Source organism: Lemur catta, chromosome 24, assembly GCF_020740605.2.
Source record: "Lemur catta isolate mLemCat1 chromosome 24, mLemCat1.pri, whole genome shotgun sequence".
Taxonomy (NCBI): domain Eukaryota; kingdom Metazoa; phylum Chordata; class Mammalia; order Primates; family Lemuridae; genus Lemur; species Lemur catta.
The window spans coordinates 11058985-11075237 of record NC_059151.1 but is presented as its reverse complement, the minus strand read 5'-3'; the positions used below and the strand labels follow the sequence as shown (position 1 = coordinate 11075237).

Below are 16253 nucleotides of genomic sequence, written 5' to 3'. Positions count from 1 at the left end.
GAATAAAAGGATCAGGGAGTGTGGAAATGTATATAGATTTTTAAATAATTCATTCTTTAAAGTACACAATTTGCTCCAAAGAGAATTCAGATAGCAGCCAAAATACGCATAAAAGAAAACTGTCCTTCGGAAATGCCAGTACATCAGGCTAGCTAGGAAATTAGCACCCGTGAGTTATTTCTGTCAGGACATAAGAGTTCAGAATTTTGAAGGGCTGTAGTCTCCATGCAGAAGATGCCAGAAGCTCGGGTGTTATCCTTAACACCCCCCTCTCCTCCCCCTGCCCACACCACGTCCAGTCCTCACTGGAAATGGCACTTCTGCTCCTCAGTCGCTTCAGCTCTGTCCACTCCACCACGCTCCCAGCCAGGACGCGATCAGGTCTTGCCTCTGTTGCCACCGTCACCTCCCTGTGGGTCCACTCTGGACTCTCCAGTCTTATCTGCAGCCCAGGTCGTCATTTTTCCAAAGCCCAAACCTGATAAAGGCCTGCCCAGCCCGCCCAACCCACACCCAACCCACACCCAGCCCAAGGTCTTGAATGGCTTCCCGTCGCCCTCGGGGGAGTGACTGGATTCCTCAGGGTGACTCACCAGCCTGCATCTCTGATTGCAAACCTGCAGAGCCTTCCCACTTGCCCGTCCTCTGCACTCCAACCGGTCGCCTTTTGGCTTGTTTGCTTGCCCCGCTCCTGTCACCACGGGGACTTGGCACATTCTCTTTCGTCTGCCGGGAACACTCTGCCCCTTTCTTTGCCTTTACTCTCATCCTTCGGAGTCCACACTCAGGGCAGCCTTTCCTGTGGGTCTCTGGGTCAGATCCTCCCTCGCAGTCTTCCTGGACTTCATTTGCATCTCCTTTGTAGCAATTGGGGCGATTTTACCTTTTGCTCTTTGAGTATGTGGATATTTTCTCTCTCTTACTGAACTGTGTGCTCACTGGGGGCAGGAACGGGTTCTCTTATCTCCATTTATCCCAAGAGAGAAGTAGTATCTAGCACAGAGTGGGAACTCGAGATCTGTTGAAGACCATGGGTGGGTGGATGATGGATGGATGAGTGGCTTGCTCACTTATCCATTTTTGTACCAGTTAGAGTGGGGCCCTGGCCCATCCCGAGATGTTGGAAGTTGACCAAGGACGAAAACAACCAGATATGGAGGAAGAGATCTTCCTCTTGTAGGCCTCAGAGAAAAGGGGACAGATGTGTCCCTCCAGAGCTGCCCAGTCACCTTCATCACGTCCTGGGGCCATTGTCCTCGCCAGCTGTTCCCAAGGGTCAGGTCTGCCGGCTCTTGCTCTGCCAAGGATGGCAGGCCTCCATCGCTGCCCCTCCCTCTGGTTCCACTGAGAACCTGGCCAACCCCCAGGCAGGAAAACACACTTGTCATTTCTAGGTATTAAAGGAACATTACCCTTCCCCATCCCTCCTGGCTCTGTGGACAAACATTTTGTGCACATATTAGGAAAGTACCGTAATAATTTTGAACTTGGGCTGAGGACTCAGGTTTCCTAAGCAGCCCAGCTCAGGCACCTATATGATACTGGGAGAAACACTTAAAATTTCTAAGACTTATCATAAAATGGGGGATAATAACAACATCTAATGCACAGGATTGTCGTGGGATACCTGAGACCGGCACTATTCTCTAGAAATGCAATGCAAACCACATGTGGAGTTTACATCTTCCAGTAGCTATATTTAAAAGGTAAAATGAAATAAGTGCAATTAATATATTTTGTTTAACCTGGTGTATCCAAAATGTTATTTCAACATGTAATCAATAATAAAGCAAATATTGAGATATTTTATATTCTTTTTTATTCATATGAAGTCTTCAAAATCCAGTGTATACTTTACACTTCCCGGCACACCTCAGTTTGAGCTAGCCACATGTCAAATGCACAGTAGCGAGGCTACCATATTGGGCTGTGCTGTTTTAGCTAATTCACATAAAACACGATACAGTCACGCACTGCATAACGTTTCAGTCGAGGATGGACTGCATATACAATGGTAGTTCCGTAAGACTGTAATACCCTGTTTTTACTGTACCTTTTCTATATTTGGACATGTTTAGATACACAAATACTACTGTGTTACAGTTGCCTACAGTATTCAGCGCAGTATGGCTTATAGCCTGGGAACAATAGGCTACGCCATCTGTCTACGATGTTCACCCAGCAGCAAAATCCTCTAATGACGCATTTCTCAGAACACATCCCCATCGTTGAGTGACACATGGCTGTTCTTTAGCCCTACTTAACATTCAGCAAATCTTGGCAAAGTTACTGTTTGTTTTAAAGCATCAAAAATCGGGTTGACAAACATTTGCAGTGCACATTTGCATATATTGCCATGTGGAAAGATGCCTCAGATACGTTTGTGCTTCCAGAGAATAAAGGGTTGACTTTAAGAGCTCTCAGCTGTTCTCCCCGTAAGGGGGCCTCCCTGGGCTTCAGAATGAGGTCCGTTTGGTGGTTTATGGTCTTCTTGTCTTCGGGAGGTGGGGAGGGGAAGCTGAATCTGCCTCCAGTGCTGCGTGCATGTCTGTCTTTTGGCTCTTCTCTGTTTAATTATTTGGAGCTGGAACAACTTGATTTTAAAACAAAACATATGGCCTGAGAGTAGCGGGGAGGACATTGCTGGTGACGTAGCACCGAAGGTATGTGTCAAGCCCAGGCCCGGGCTCCGTCGGCGCTGCTTGCTTGCTCAGGTATCGAGTGTTTTCCTTAACTTCAAGTTGTGTTCTTTTTCCAAATCCTTAAACCCTTGTTTGGAAATGTACCTTCAAAGCAGGAAACACAGGAGCAAGATGGTAAAGGAAATTGTCTGTGAGTCTTTAAATCTCTTATTTTTTGTCTCTCTCTTCTTTCTGGAAAGCCACCGGTTCCCAAGCTATTTATATGGTTCATGAAAGAAAAAAATTGTTCCAAGTGCCCAGAGGAGAGGGGAGAACTTTATTAAAGAGGAGAAAGTGGACCCACCATTGCATTCAATTCCTGGGTCCTTCTGCTTCGCCCCATTGCTGGCACCAGGGTGGGGAACTTGTGTTCTGCAGCCAGTTTTTACGGGGAGACGAGGTTCCTGTCTCTCTTTCCCCCGGTCACACCCCCTTTGCTTGCTTGGAGAGGAAGGCGTGATGTCCCCCTCGTGTGCCATGCCGTTCCAGCCTGGATGCCTCCGCTGTCTGCGTCCCGGGGGAAGCGGGAACTTTCCAGGACTGGTGACACTTGACTCTTCCTGCTTGAGTTTCCGCTGCCCGACTTGGAGGCTGAACAAGTTATTGAAACTCCCTGGGCCTCATGTTCCTCTTTCCTGAAGAGGGAGCGATAATAGTGCCTGTTCCAAAGTAAAATTGTTGCGAAGCTCGAGAGACATCGCATACAGAGCGCCAAGCACAACGTGTGGCGAGTGACAAAGACCGGTGGGTGGGTGGCAGCGACTGGGCAGGCGTCCTCCGTGGTCACACGTCGCATGCTCTTCAGCAGCGCCCAGTGCCACAGCGTCCCACCGTCGCTTGGGATGACGCTGCGACTAAATGCTGCATCGGGGGAAACAGCCAAACGTCCGTCCAGGAGAAGCTGCGGCACTGGAAGGTTGGCCACGTCACTGGATGAGTGTGATGCCAGCGAGTGAAGTCACAGCCTGTCGCTGCCCCGGTGCTTCCTAGACCTGACAGAGCCTGTGCATTCGCTCGTCGGTTGTCCCGTTCTGCCTCTATCCGTATGACGGTAGCATGCTGAGTTGTTTTATTTTTGCACCTCAGAGTCCCAAGTAGCTTCGGGTCACTGGGGGAGTCATTTGTTGTTCCAGATCTGAAACACGAAGTGAAATGCTGCTCTGAGCAGGGCTGCAGAGGGGCTGACCGCGGCGTGTCTGGTGGGACCAGGAAACAAGTAACCTTTCCAAATACTTCTCGGGCAGCCCCCCTGTAGGAGTGGGGGGAGGAAGAAAGGTGGCTTCAGTTTTTGCCAAACCAGGGACAGGCTTTTCTGTGCAGGGCCCGGAACACGTCGCATTCTCTCTTGCCTCGGTGTCAGAGACTGGCGGGAGCTCTGGGAAGTGCTTTTAAAAACAGCCCCACCACAGAGTAGCTCATGCTTTGTTTCCAGTCTGTTCTTGCTGTTGTCTCAGTCACACTCGGATTTGTTGCCTGCAAAGTGTCAGCAACTCCCTGCCGTGACTGGCGAAGCCCTTGCCAGGTGGACAGTTCTCAGATTTCCTTCAAACTGTAAAAAAAAAAACAAAAAAATAACCAGCCTCCCTTCTTCTCTGCGCACTCCTCTTGGTGGACAACCTTCCTGGCGTTTAACTTGATCAAGATGTTAGTAAAATAAACAGCGTGTGCTGCTGCCATCGACCGAAACTGCCTGTCAGCCTGCCCACTCTGTCCTCTCCAGGGTTTGGAAAGGACATGCAGGGTCGCTATCGATAATAAAGATGAGGACCGAGATGTCCCGTTCCTGGTGGCCAATTATACCCGGTGCTGCTGGTCGAGCTCTTCGTGGGTGGCCAGCAAGTCTGTGACACCCTAATCAATAAAACACACCATTGTTTTAAGGATCATCAAGGGGGAAAAAACAAACTATGAGATACCATCGATTTTAAGACCATCCCAATTTCAGAGATGTTAGAATGTGGGGAGAAATGTGTGTCTCAGAGTGGATGGAACACAGTGAGAACTAGTTAAAATGGAAAGTCTTCCCTGGTTGTCAACTGTTCCTGTCCCAACACCCCCTGCCCCCTCCCCCGCCCCCCCTGCCGCTCATCAACAGAGCTGTGCGGTTTGTGGGCGCGTGTGAGATGCACCCCTGCATGGGTGCTGGGCGCCGAACGCGATCCCGTGTGTCATTCGTGTGTTCCGTGTTGTGCGGGAGGCCAGGGAGCTGAGCTGGGGCCAGGACGAGGGCTGGAAGTCCTGAACTACACTTGAAGTAACTGATGTTTCTGAAAGACAGAAGAATCTGGGAGTTTTCTTTGGGTTCTGTTGGACTTGATGAGATTCTTGTTCTCTTTTGAAGGCGTGATCGAGAGCTTGCTGAGGGACGCTGGGGCTCTGTGTGCCCTCTCTGAGCTGGATGGTTGACAGTGGCTCGATGGGAAAGAGGGTCACCAGCTCTCCCACACGGTGGCCTCTGCTCTGCAGTCCCTAAGGCACGCCAGCCCGCCCTGTCGGGGCCCCACCGTCTCCTCTCCTGCCCTGAAAGGCAGCGCTCAGCATTATTGGAAACTTTCGTTTTATCAGGATCCTCCCTGATTTTTATTCTTCGTGATATGGATGACTTTTAAGCACCTATGTGACTCCAATCCTTCTTAATGTTGTAATAATTTTAAGCAAGCTGTAAATACCCCCAGTGTGAAAAAAAAAAATTAAGCAAGGGTATTATGGTATTTATTTTCCTTGGTAAAGATGGATATTCAGATTTTAGAGAAAGTTATTTGCCCGTCGGGTACAGTGACAAAGGAATGGATCGAGAACTTTCTTATTTACATGAGTGAAAATGTGGCATTTACCTGTGTACTTACACTTGCTTTCTGTCTTTCTTCTTGCAGTTTTTGGGAATAACATTTCTTGGAATTGGACTGTGGGCATGGAATGAAAAAGTAAGTCGAATATCACGAAAATGCACACATTTGGGTTGTTAGAGGCTGCATGTTATATATTATCTCCTTTTCCTCTTTGGCAACTGCAGAGTGCAAAGAATCATGGTTCTTTAACGAGAAAAAAAATGTTCGTGGAAGATAAATGGCCATATTCTCAAAGACTTCAGGAATTGTGTCTGAGTCGATCACTGCGTCCAAGTAACTACAGAAGTAACAATACAAGTGCACGGCAGAGAGTGTGCTCTGGAATTTGATCAGGTGGCCAGAGATCCTTCCCTGGGCTGCTCCCCGACTTGGGCACAAGGATTTCAGTAATGATTATAAATATCCCTAAACTACATACAGTATTTTTTTCTCTTTTCCTTTTTTTTTTAAACCCTTTGGATGACGACTCAGGCCATAAAAAGTGATTTTTTTCAGTGTGAGCATTGTATGATAAACTGTCAGCCTGTGGTGGGAAGGAAGTGGGGTATACATTCTTGTTTGAATATCAAGTGAACTCATCATTAATGCTAGAGAATGGGGACTTGGGCTGCTGGTTTGTAAGTCTTAGGAAATATTCAGTTTATGATGAAATACAGAATAATAAAAGGAAAAAAATCTGGAGACACGGGGTGGCGTGTTCTATGTCCCAGGGGAGATGCGCCGTTCTGGGCAGTTGTGCTCTGAGCAGCACCCATGTGACAGCAGCCCCCTGTGTCATGCCTCTGCCCTGCTTCCAACTTGTTCTCCCCGGCTTCCCTACCCAGGCTACCACTGCAATTTGAAAGGGAACATGAGCCCCTTTTTCTTCCTTCTTTGGAAGGGAAATCACCTGCAGCAGTTTATCTATCCCAGCGCTTGGCTGTGCAGTAAAGCTTTGTCCTGTTCCACCTTGTAAGAGCGAGGGCTGTATCGATTGGCCAAAAGTTGCCGTGAGCTGGCAGGTTAGCTGAAATTTCCCCAGAAGACCATTCTCGTATCTCTCAGGTATTTCACCCTCTGAGCCCGACCCTGGCCCGGAGTCAGGGGGGCCTTTGAAGTGGTCAGTGTGTCGGGAAAGGAGAAATTCTGAGTCGTTCTGGAAACAAAAGCCCTTCGGGTGCCAGGAGGAATTTCCACATCTAGAACAATGTTCAGATCCGCTGTATAAAACAAAGCTCAAAGCAAATCCTGAGTTTCTGGAACAAACCGTCCTCTGTTTATTTACAAAATGCTTCTACGGAATGTAAAATGTTTTGTGGGAAATAAAGCAGCTTTCGGCAACCCGGAGTCGCTGAGGCAAACTGGGGTTTTGAGGCAGTGATTCCACAGGACAAGTGACACAAATGATGTTCCCATGACAGAGATGATTTGATCTCCAGAAACTCTGACGCTAAATACTGGTCTCCTCTCGGATTACGATCGGCTTCTGCTCCATCCCGTGGTGAGCTTGGAGATTTGCGGAATCTCAGAGGTTCCCCTGTCAGAAGCCCTCAGGTTGGTTAAATGCCAGATAACACAGCTTTTTATAACTCCTTTAATAAGAGTCCATTTCTGCCTGCTTTGAAAAAATGCTGGAAGGCCTTAAGTGAGCTAATTGTCTATTCTAGCAATAAACAGCGGTTGGTCATTTTGAAGTTTTTTTGGTCTTCTCTTTATGAGATACAATTATCTTTCTGTTTCATCAGTTGTCTCTCATGTCTCTGATAAGATCACAAACTCCTAAAACTGGCAATGTCATCCGTGTATCAGCGCAGGGGGGTGGCGTGTTCGCAGGCACGGATGAAAGAGCAGTCCCTTCTTTGTCAGGGCCACTAGCAGGAAATAGAAACATCTCTCTTGCGACAGAAAGTTACCTGGCCAAGGTCACCGGCTCCTGCGTAGCAGGACTCTGTGAGCAGGGACCAGTAGAGGCAGCAGAGGTGTCAGCACCTGGTGTCTCCTGGTGTCAGCGCAGCTGAGATCCACTGTTGGTCACTGACAGTCCCAAGCCGGTTGCAGAGCCGGCTGGTTTGCCCCATCCACGTGATGGCTGATTTGCAGAGTGGAATGCGGGACTGCCCGTGTCCACGGTGGCATGTCAGCCCACCTCTCCACTGCCAAGACAGCCCAGGGCACAAACCTGTCACCCAGCCTGTTCCCCGTTCCGCTCCGCTTGGTTTCAGCTACACGTTTTGCTCAGCCTCCTCCCTTGATTCCTTCCCCTGAGTCAGACTGTCCCTTTGGCCCCGTGCCACCCGGGGAAACCGTGACTGAAGAGGTCTGGGGTGGGCACTGGGGTGCTCTGTTTCAACAAGCCGCCTGGATGGTTCCGACTGCAGCCGAGTGTCTTTGCCACCGATAAGAGCTGCTGATACATTGCACAGGCTGAGGACAGAGCGCAGTGACATGGCACTGGAAATTTCCTCTGGGGTTGACACTCATTCACTTATGTGTGCCCTGGCATGTCATCGGTCAAGCAGTTTCCAATTCATCTGCTTGTCATTGCTCAGACTGTTCTTCTGCATCGTGTCTTTGTAGACACACTGTGTCCTCACGTTTCTCTGATGGACCAGCCGGGGGCCTTAGCTGACCCTGGCACTTTCTTACTGAACGCATGCTGGGCCCTGAAACACCTTTTCCAGGCACTCAGGGACCCGTATCAGTAAAGCAGGGACTAAGGCCTGGTTCCTCACTACTCTCTTCGCGACACGCTTTCCTCACTGGGCTTCCGAGATGTCCCACACCCTGGTTTCCCACCTCGCAGGCGGGGCCTTTTCACCCGCCTTTGTGGGTCCTCCTCACCTCCCTGACCTCTAAGGTACCCAAGGCTCAGTCCTGCAACCTCCTCCCTGTCTTCACGCATCGTGAGAGAGCTCATCCAGGCTGGGGGCTTTATGCGCCGTCTGTCGCTGATGACTTCCAAATGAACACTTCTGACCCCGACCTCCTCTGAACCCCAGACCCACGTAGCCACGGCCTGCCCAGCGTCTACACTGACATGCCCCGTGGCTTCTGAAGCTTCACACGTCCAGAACAGCACTGCAAACTGCACTTGCACTCAGCCAGGCCCTTTCTTTGCTTCTCACACCACTGGGGGCTGGGGCTTAAATTATGTGACTGTTTTGGGGAGACACAAACATTCAGCCCGTAACAGAGCTTCTGTTAAACGTTTCAGTTTAAACTTTATACCTGGCCTGGAATGTTCCTAGCTGTGTCCTCTGGATATGCAGGTGAAACATCTGGGGAATGGCTGGGCACCTGGGGACTTTCACGCAGGCCGCTTGCCTGTTGCGCGTGCAGGGCTGCGGCTTCCCTGCCTGCGAGCGGACGGAACTCGGCACAGCCACTCTGTCCTGCAGCTGCTTGACTGTGGGGTCTTACGGGGACCTAGAGCCGACTGCCCCTCCTGTCCTCAAAGGCAGGTCATGGCCGTATTTTATCTGCAAAAAAGGATTACTTGAGTCTCACTGATGACCCTTTTTGACAAGAAAAAATGGGAAGGAACCGTGTGCCTTTGAAGCCGCTCGTCCTTTCTACGTGCATCTCTCTGCGCCCTCACAGCTCCCTGGGCCGCTCAGGCCGCGACACGGTCTCTTCACCTTCCCAGTCCTCTCTCCGGCCTCGCAGCGGTTCCTGAGACAGATGGATGTTTCGGGTTTTGCAGAGCGGCTGAGAGTCTTTGATGTGCTTTTTCAGGGGCGGGTTTCCCTGTGGCCCTGTGGTCGCTACGTGGTCTTGCTGTGGACACTGTTCAAAGCCACGTCTCTACCTCTCCAGCACCACCCCTTTCTGAGTGGCTGCAATGTCTTTGAAATGTCATATCGTGTCACTTTTTTTTTTTTTTTTTTTTTGAGACAAAGTCTTATTCTGTTGCCCAGGCTAGAGTGCCGTGGCATCAGCCTAGCTCACAGCAACCTCAAACTCCTGGGCTCAAGGGATCCTCCTGCCTCAGCCTCCCGAATAGCTGGGACTACAGGCATGCGCCACCATGCCTGGCTGATTTTTCTAGTTTTTGTAGAGACAGGGTTTCTCTCTTGCTCAGGCTGGTCTCAAACTCCTGAGCCCAAGTGATCCTCCCGCCTCGGCCTCCCAGAGTGTGCTGGGATTACAGGCGTGAGCCACCACAGCTGGCCTGCAATGTCATATCTTGTCACCCTTTCTCAGTAGGGAAATTCTTCTCTCCCTCTTAACTCTGGGAAAATCGCTGTCAGTTCCACCCCAGGAGGTCCCGGTTTATGGAGGGGTGGGCGTATCAGGACCCAGTCTCTTAAGTCTCAGAGGGGTCCATCTGGCCTGGTTTGGGGCACACATTTCATGTGCCTGTCTCTCCGCTTCTCCTCCGGCAGCTGGAAGGAATGTGCTAGAACGTGCAAATGAGAAGAGTCCCAGACCTTGGGGGTTATTCGTTCTATTTTTGTATTTCTTCTCTGCGTGGATTGAGAGAAGCAGCGAACGCTTGCCAGGTGCCGCACAGAGGCCGCTCTGCTGGCGGAGAAGAAAAACCACAGACGGTCCTGAGATTGATTGGTGTGGAGCCCTTCTGGGGCTTTGTTTGCCTTTTTGTTTCTGTGCGTGCATGGAAACCTCTTTCAAGAAGACATAGTTACTCGGAACATAATCCTTTATTGCAGAGCGGAGGGGGAGACGCTGCTTGAATTCCAGGGATGGCTGAGTGGGCGAGGTGCCGACGAGGAGCTGGAGCTGGTGGGCTTCTGCCTGCTGCTGGCCCTCACTGCTCATGGCTGCCCCTCTGCTGTTTCTCCTTGTGTCTTCGATTATTTCCACTTCCCCAAGAAAGAAGCTCTGATTAGCGAGTCAGTTGACTGTCACCCCGTGAGGCCTGGTCAGCAGGTGCGGGCCCAGCTTTCCTTAGAGGGGCTCAGGGGGTGCAGATGCCCAGAGCCAAGTGGATTCTTCTCCGGGGCAGTGGGGTTAGACGCTCCTCCAGGTGTGTCCGCAGCGCTGGAGTCTTCCTCTTGTTCTCTTGTAGTGATGATGATGATGGTGATGAGGGTGATGCACTTTTATTGAATTCTTACTATGTGTCGAGCACTTAACATCACATTTGGATTTACTTGGATTGTTCATTGCTGTAGTTTGAACATTTAACTCTCCAAACCTCAAGTTGAAATTTGACCCCCAGTGTGGGAGGTGGGGTCGCATGGGAGGTGTTTGGGTCCCGGGGGCAGATCCCCCGGGAGTGGCTTGGTGCCGTCCTCATGGTAACGAGTGAGTTCTTGCCCTATTAGTTCCTACGAGCCTTCTCTCAAGAGCAAGTTGTTAAAAGGAACCCGGCGTCTTCCCTGTCTCTCTCTTGCATCCTTTCTCGCTGTGTGACCTGCACACGCTGCCCCCCGGCCGCCTTCCGCCACGGCAACCTGAGGCCCCACCAGAAGCAGATGCTGGTGCCGCGCTTCTCGTGCAGCCTGCAAAAGCGTAACTCCTCTTTGTAAGTTACCCAGCCTAGGTGTTCCTTTGTAGCAACACAAATGGACTCAGACATCTATCATCCTCATAATAACCTGATGATGCAGGGGACCATTTCACAGATGTGGAAACTGAGGCTTAGGCAGATGAGGTAACTGGCCTGAGATCACATGAGTAATAAGTAGTGGAATTGAGATTCAAGACAAGGTAGTCTGTATTGCAGGGTCCTGTCTGTCTGCAGACGAGCCCTTGTCCCGGGTACCTGACTCTGTGTCTAGGATCCCGGGGAGATTGGAGGTGAGCCGCGTGGGCTTGAGTGCTGTACAGGATGGTGTGTGCAGGAGGAGGCTGGTCTGGAATGCTCTCTCTGCCCGACTCTAGAGCAGATTTCTCTAAGTGGCTGGAATATCAGTCTCTCTTGACCAAGGTGGATACACATGGATACAGTTTTGCTCTGGGCTCTCTGAACTTCGGTTACAGTAATAATAATGCTTCTGACCTCTACCATTAATGTGTCTTATTTCTTTTTAGACACATAGTGGTCTCTTTGCTAAGCTCTGAGAGATGCTGCCCAGTACCTCATGGATAGTGGTAAATCTCCTCTTTTCACTGCAGGATCGTCTCTTAAAGGCTCCAAATTGATACACCCAGAGCTAGTTGTCCAAAAGCCAATTTGGGGAGTGGCCAATTTGTTGAATGTATTTGTTTCTTTCAACTTTCGTAGTTGACTGGTGTTCGTTTGGTGTTGATAGCAGCACTGTGTGTTACGGGCAGTTTGTTTTTGCCTCTGCTGCCTGCTGCAGTAGCAGCTGTGGACTCTAGAGGCAGGAGAGGAAAAGACTGAGGGTCTAAGGAAAATACAGACAATGAGCTTACAGTGTGAAATTGAAGAACTCTTACAAATCTATTCATTGATAGCAGGTCTTATGGATGTATTAATAAACTATAAGTATGGGAATTCTCCTACACAGTGTTCTGAATCTGTACTCTTTTGTGTCTGTTTCTCTCCTCACCTGCAGTCTTGGCCTCTGGCTCTCTCGTTCTCTTTCTGTCTCTGCTGCTGTTCAGAGTCTCACTTTTACGTCCACCAGAACAAATGGCTGAAGGAAATAAGAGCATGTGACCTTGTGGCCAATTGCTCTGCTCCTCACCCATTCATCCTCATTCCAATCAGATTCAGCCTCATGGGGTGATAGTTTCTGACATCATCTGCAAAGTCCAGTACCCTTGACATCTGTCACCCCTGTGCTTTGCCTGGATCCGGCAGGAGCAGGGTAAGCACTTACTGTGGGTGGCAGACGCCAGGCTCTGTGTGTGCACTTCTCGCGTAAGCAGCAGTGCTGGGCGCAGAGGAGAGTAGCCAGACGTCATTGTGTATTTATGTTTCTCAGTAAGTTTGAGTTTTGAAAAGTTGGTATCTAAACTCAAGGGCTGAACACTCACGGTTACATGGAGAATTGGTGCTTAAACTGTTTTGCATATTATTTGTCAGTAACATAGACAAAGCACCTGAAAGTTGCATCCGGAACTGCTAGTTTCATTGATGGTGCTGAATGGGTCGTGCGTTTACAGGAATGAAGACTGTTTATACCGGCTTAATTGTTACGTTGACGTGAACTCTCAGCCACCTGGATAAAGTGACCATTTAAAATCCAGCACTTCCCTCTCTCCTGTCTATTCCCCATGCCCACAAGACATTTTTTCCTCCCAGCATAAAGTGTGAGCCTTAATTTTGGACACGTGTGTGTGTGTGTGTGTGTATCGACACGTACACACTCATGCACTGCTGAAGCTTAGTGTGTTCAGAGCTGTTGTGTGGTGCAGGACTCCAGACATGCAGATGAAGACCCAGATAGAACCCGCGAGAGCAACCAAGGGACCCTGGTGTAGCACAGAACCATAGGACAGGCTCAGGAGCTGCTGGAATTTATCCTGCTCTCAGAATTTTCCCTCCCTCCTCTTGTTCTTTGTTTCTTCCTGGGCGTGTGGCTTTCTGCCTCTCCCCGCAGACTTGACTTCTGCCACGTGAGAATCACACCCTCTGCTTCTCAGGGCTCCAGGCCACCGGAGGGAGATGCCTGTCGTAATCCAGGCCGCCCAGGAAGGGAATCTGGGCTTCTCAGCCCTCGCTGGGGCCGAGGGACCCTGTGACAGTGCGCCAGCGCTGCGGAGCAGGGGAGCGGGAGCCCTCGCCGGGGGGAGGCTGTTCCCAGAAGGCCAGGTGCCTGCTGGTGTTGTTCCTGCACATTCCTGAGGATTTACTGGGACTCCGAGTGCCTGTCTCAAATCGCTTGGCAGACTTAACTGTAATCTTAGATTTTTTTTTTTTCTTCCAGCTTCTTGTCAACTACAACCTTTAATTATAATCGCTCTTCGGCAGGCACGTACTAGTACTTCTTACTCACGTGTCAGATTGAGCTTAACAAAATGAGAAAGTCCGGGGAGAGACCCCGTCTTTCCGACAGCAGAAGGCTGAGCTGTCGGGTCCCCGTCATTTGTGTAATCCAGAGTCACCGTTGCCGGGCACGTGTTCGGCCGCTCTTTCAGCTCTGCGTGTAGCCAGGAGCAGTGTAGAGCGTGCACTTCCGTGACTGCAAACTTTGCACAGATCCCAGGGGGAAACTGGTCACTGGGCATCGACTTCACACTTCGTCTTTCAAGATTTGAGTGAGCGACTATAGTGAGTAACATACTGTATTCTTGAAAAATGCTCAGAGTGGATGTAAAGTGTTCTCACCACAGAAGTGACTGTGTGACGCGATGCACGTGTCGATGAGCTAGATTTAGTCATTGCGCGGTGCATACGCTCTTCAAAACATCATGCCGTGCGTGCCAAATACATGCAATATAGTTTAAGAAAATGTGAAAATTTTTAAAAATTTTGCAACAAGCATTCCATTTAAAAAAAATAAATAAAATCTTTAAAATGTACACATTTTTAAATTAAATAAATAAAAGGATTTCGGGTGAGGGGGGGAACTTGAGTTAGTTTTCAACTGAAAACTACCTGGGGATATTCCCAGTCCATTAACAATAAAGTTCTCGGTAGTCCATCCTGTGCTTTGCAGAACATTCGTTCCCCATAGCTCTCAGTAGTGTCTGTGTCCAGCTTGTCTTTTCCGGAATTTAGGATTAGATGAGGGGAATCTACAGTCCAGCTAAGCTCCCCAATGAGCGTTGTTTCCGTGGAGACGGTTGAAGTCCTCTCAATTAAAACTACCTCTGCAGGCTAGGGAGAGTGAGTATTAGCATGAGTTTGTCTAAGCATCCTCCCAATTAAACCCAGAGAGTGCGAACGATCTCAGTCTGCTGACAGCGGGATCATGCTTTTTGGTCGCTGGGGGAGGGATCGTCTTGATGTTTCAGGCACAGGTATGTTTGCTGTCCTGCACTGCCCAGGCAGTTGTCCCTGTTATCTAGTAAGCTCCATGCGTACAACCGTGGATGCTGGCAGAGTGTTTGGGAACAATCTGATCTTTGCTGGGACTTGTGTGTGAGTCACAAATAAAAAGCCCGTTAGAAATGGTGAAGTCATAGAGTAGAGTTAACATTGGAAGGAGCCTGAAGGTCATCAAGGCCCAATTTCCCATCCAGTTGGGAGCCCTCCTGGAGCACTGTAGACAGAGGTTCACGGCGTCAGCTCCCGTGAGCGGAAGCCCTTGTTTCTCGGGGCAGCGGGCTTTGATCCGACGTGGGGACCTGGTGGTGGTAGAAATGCCTCTCGGTGACGAGCTGACGCCTTTCTCTGTCAGTTCCACCTCTGCCACCTCTTCTTTCTGGTGGCAAGGAAGCTGAGTCTCCTTCTTCTCCCGTGATTGAATTAACTTTGAAACTTTTAAGGGTGGGACCGTGTATTGCCAAAGTCCCCTCTCCCCCTGGCTGAGCAGGTCGGGAACGTGGGGACTTCATATATTAATGTCTGTGGTGGCTGACTGCATCCCAAGGGGTGCAGTGGCTTCCTTCCAGCACTGGCTTTACCACTGTCGCTTAGATCTCGTCAGCGTCTCTGGCAAGTTTGTTCCCAGCATTGTGCGTATGGTGCAGAGAACTGGTTTCAGTACTGCCGTGTTTTCCCCCAACCTTCTTCCCCCTGGAATTGCGTATTCAGTAGTTCAGAGTTTGGAAGCCTAAGAAACAAAAAACCCGGATCAAAGCATTGGTCTGTGCGGTCTTGGGAAGGGCGTGGTTGCCTTCTGTGATGTCACCTCTGAAGTCAGCGAATATCACAGCCTCCTACCTGCTTAAATAACCTCTCAGCCTTTCCTCTGTGACTTCATTTAAACCTTTGACCTTCTTTTATTAGGTTTAAGCTTTACATTTTAAGAGTCCTTTAGCAATTTCTCGTATGTATTTTCTGTTATGAATATCCTATTAGTGTTCTTCAGTTGGCATCCCCCCCAAAAAGGAAACAAACAGAAAAACCTAACAAAATACTCTTCTCCAAGTGCTCCCACAGCCTTAAAATGGAGTAAAACTTAAAACTCCTAAACGCAGCTGTTGATTAGTGCTGACTGGGAAGTGCTAGGAACACGGTCCCACTTGGCGGGAGGATACTGGACTAGACATTCTGTTCTGGCTGCAAAAAATCAATAGTTTGGTCACCTTCAGCTAGTCACCAGACTGCTCTGATTTTTCCTCTAGTATAAAATCAGATGAGTGAGTACTTCCTGTTCCTCCAGGTGGTTGAGAGTACTTTGAAAACAAACTAATAGTAAGACTTTATAGCAAACTATAACCATGATACTCTGGGGGTATTTTGGATGGAAGAGCTCAGAACAAACTCACTAAGATAAGGAAATAAAATATTGGTGATACTGGGTTTCAGGCTCACATATGGCCACAGTTTTGAAGTAATCTCATAATTTCCAACCTAGGTCCTGGGTGGTATTTGACGGGGTATCATACTTAAGGGAGGGAGGATTTCAGTAAATCAGTGGCATTGTTTGTGGGGAAGTGAAATTCCTCCCAGTTCCTTTGCTCGTCTTAGGGTAGAAGAATAAGAGTTGAAAGTGAGGGAGTAGCCTTTGGTTTGTAACTCATTTAAATCCCAGCTCTTCAAAGAAGGCAGGAGGTACCCCTAGCAGCTGGATTACAACAGCCGGCAGCACAGACCGCGGATGTGGGCTTTAGGATCTGGGCCTGACCGAGTCCCGCCTGAAACTCAAGAGGGAATCGTGATGTGAAATTGGTCCTTGGGAATACTTGTAGGTGCTTGTGGCGGGTCCTGCTGCTGTGTTAGTTTTCCGCTTCCGGCTCAACCCCTGTGCCCTGAGAAACG

At 49.4% G+C, this 16253-nt stretch overlaps 1 protein-coding gene across 3 annotated transcripts in view; it reads left to right on the top strand.

Moving 5' to 3' along the window:
* The window catches only part of TSPAN5 (tetraspanin 5), a 154236-nt gene that overhangs the window by 120865 nt on the left and 17118 nt on the right, over positions 1-16253 (top strand). For 2 of the 3 annotated variants that reach the window (XM_045536857.1, XM_045536855.1), the window contains exon 2: positions 5555-5605. The exons of the other annotated variant lie outside the window; for it this stretch is intronic. In XM_045536857.1, the coding sequence (XP_045392813.1) occupies positions 5555-5605 (51 nt within the window). The remainder of the gene's footprint in view (positions 1-5554; positions 5606-16253) is intronic. 3 annotated transcript variants of the gene reach the window in all.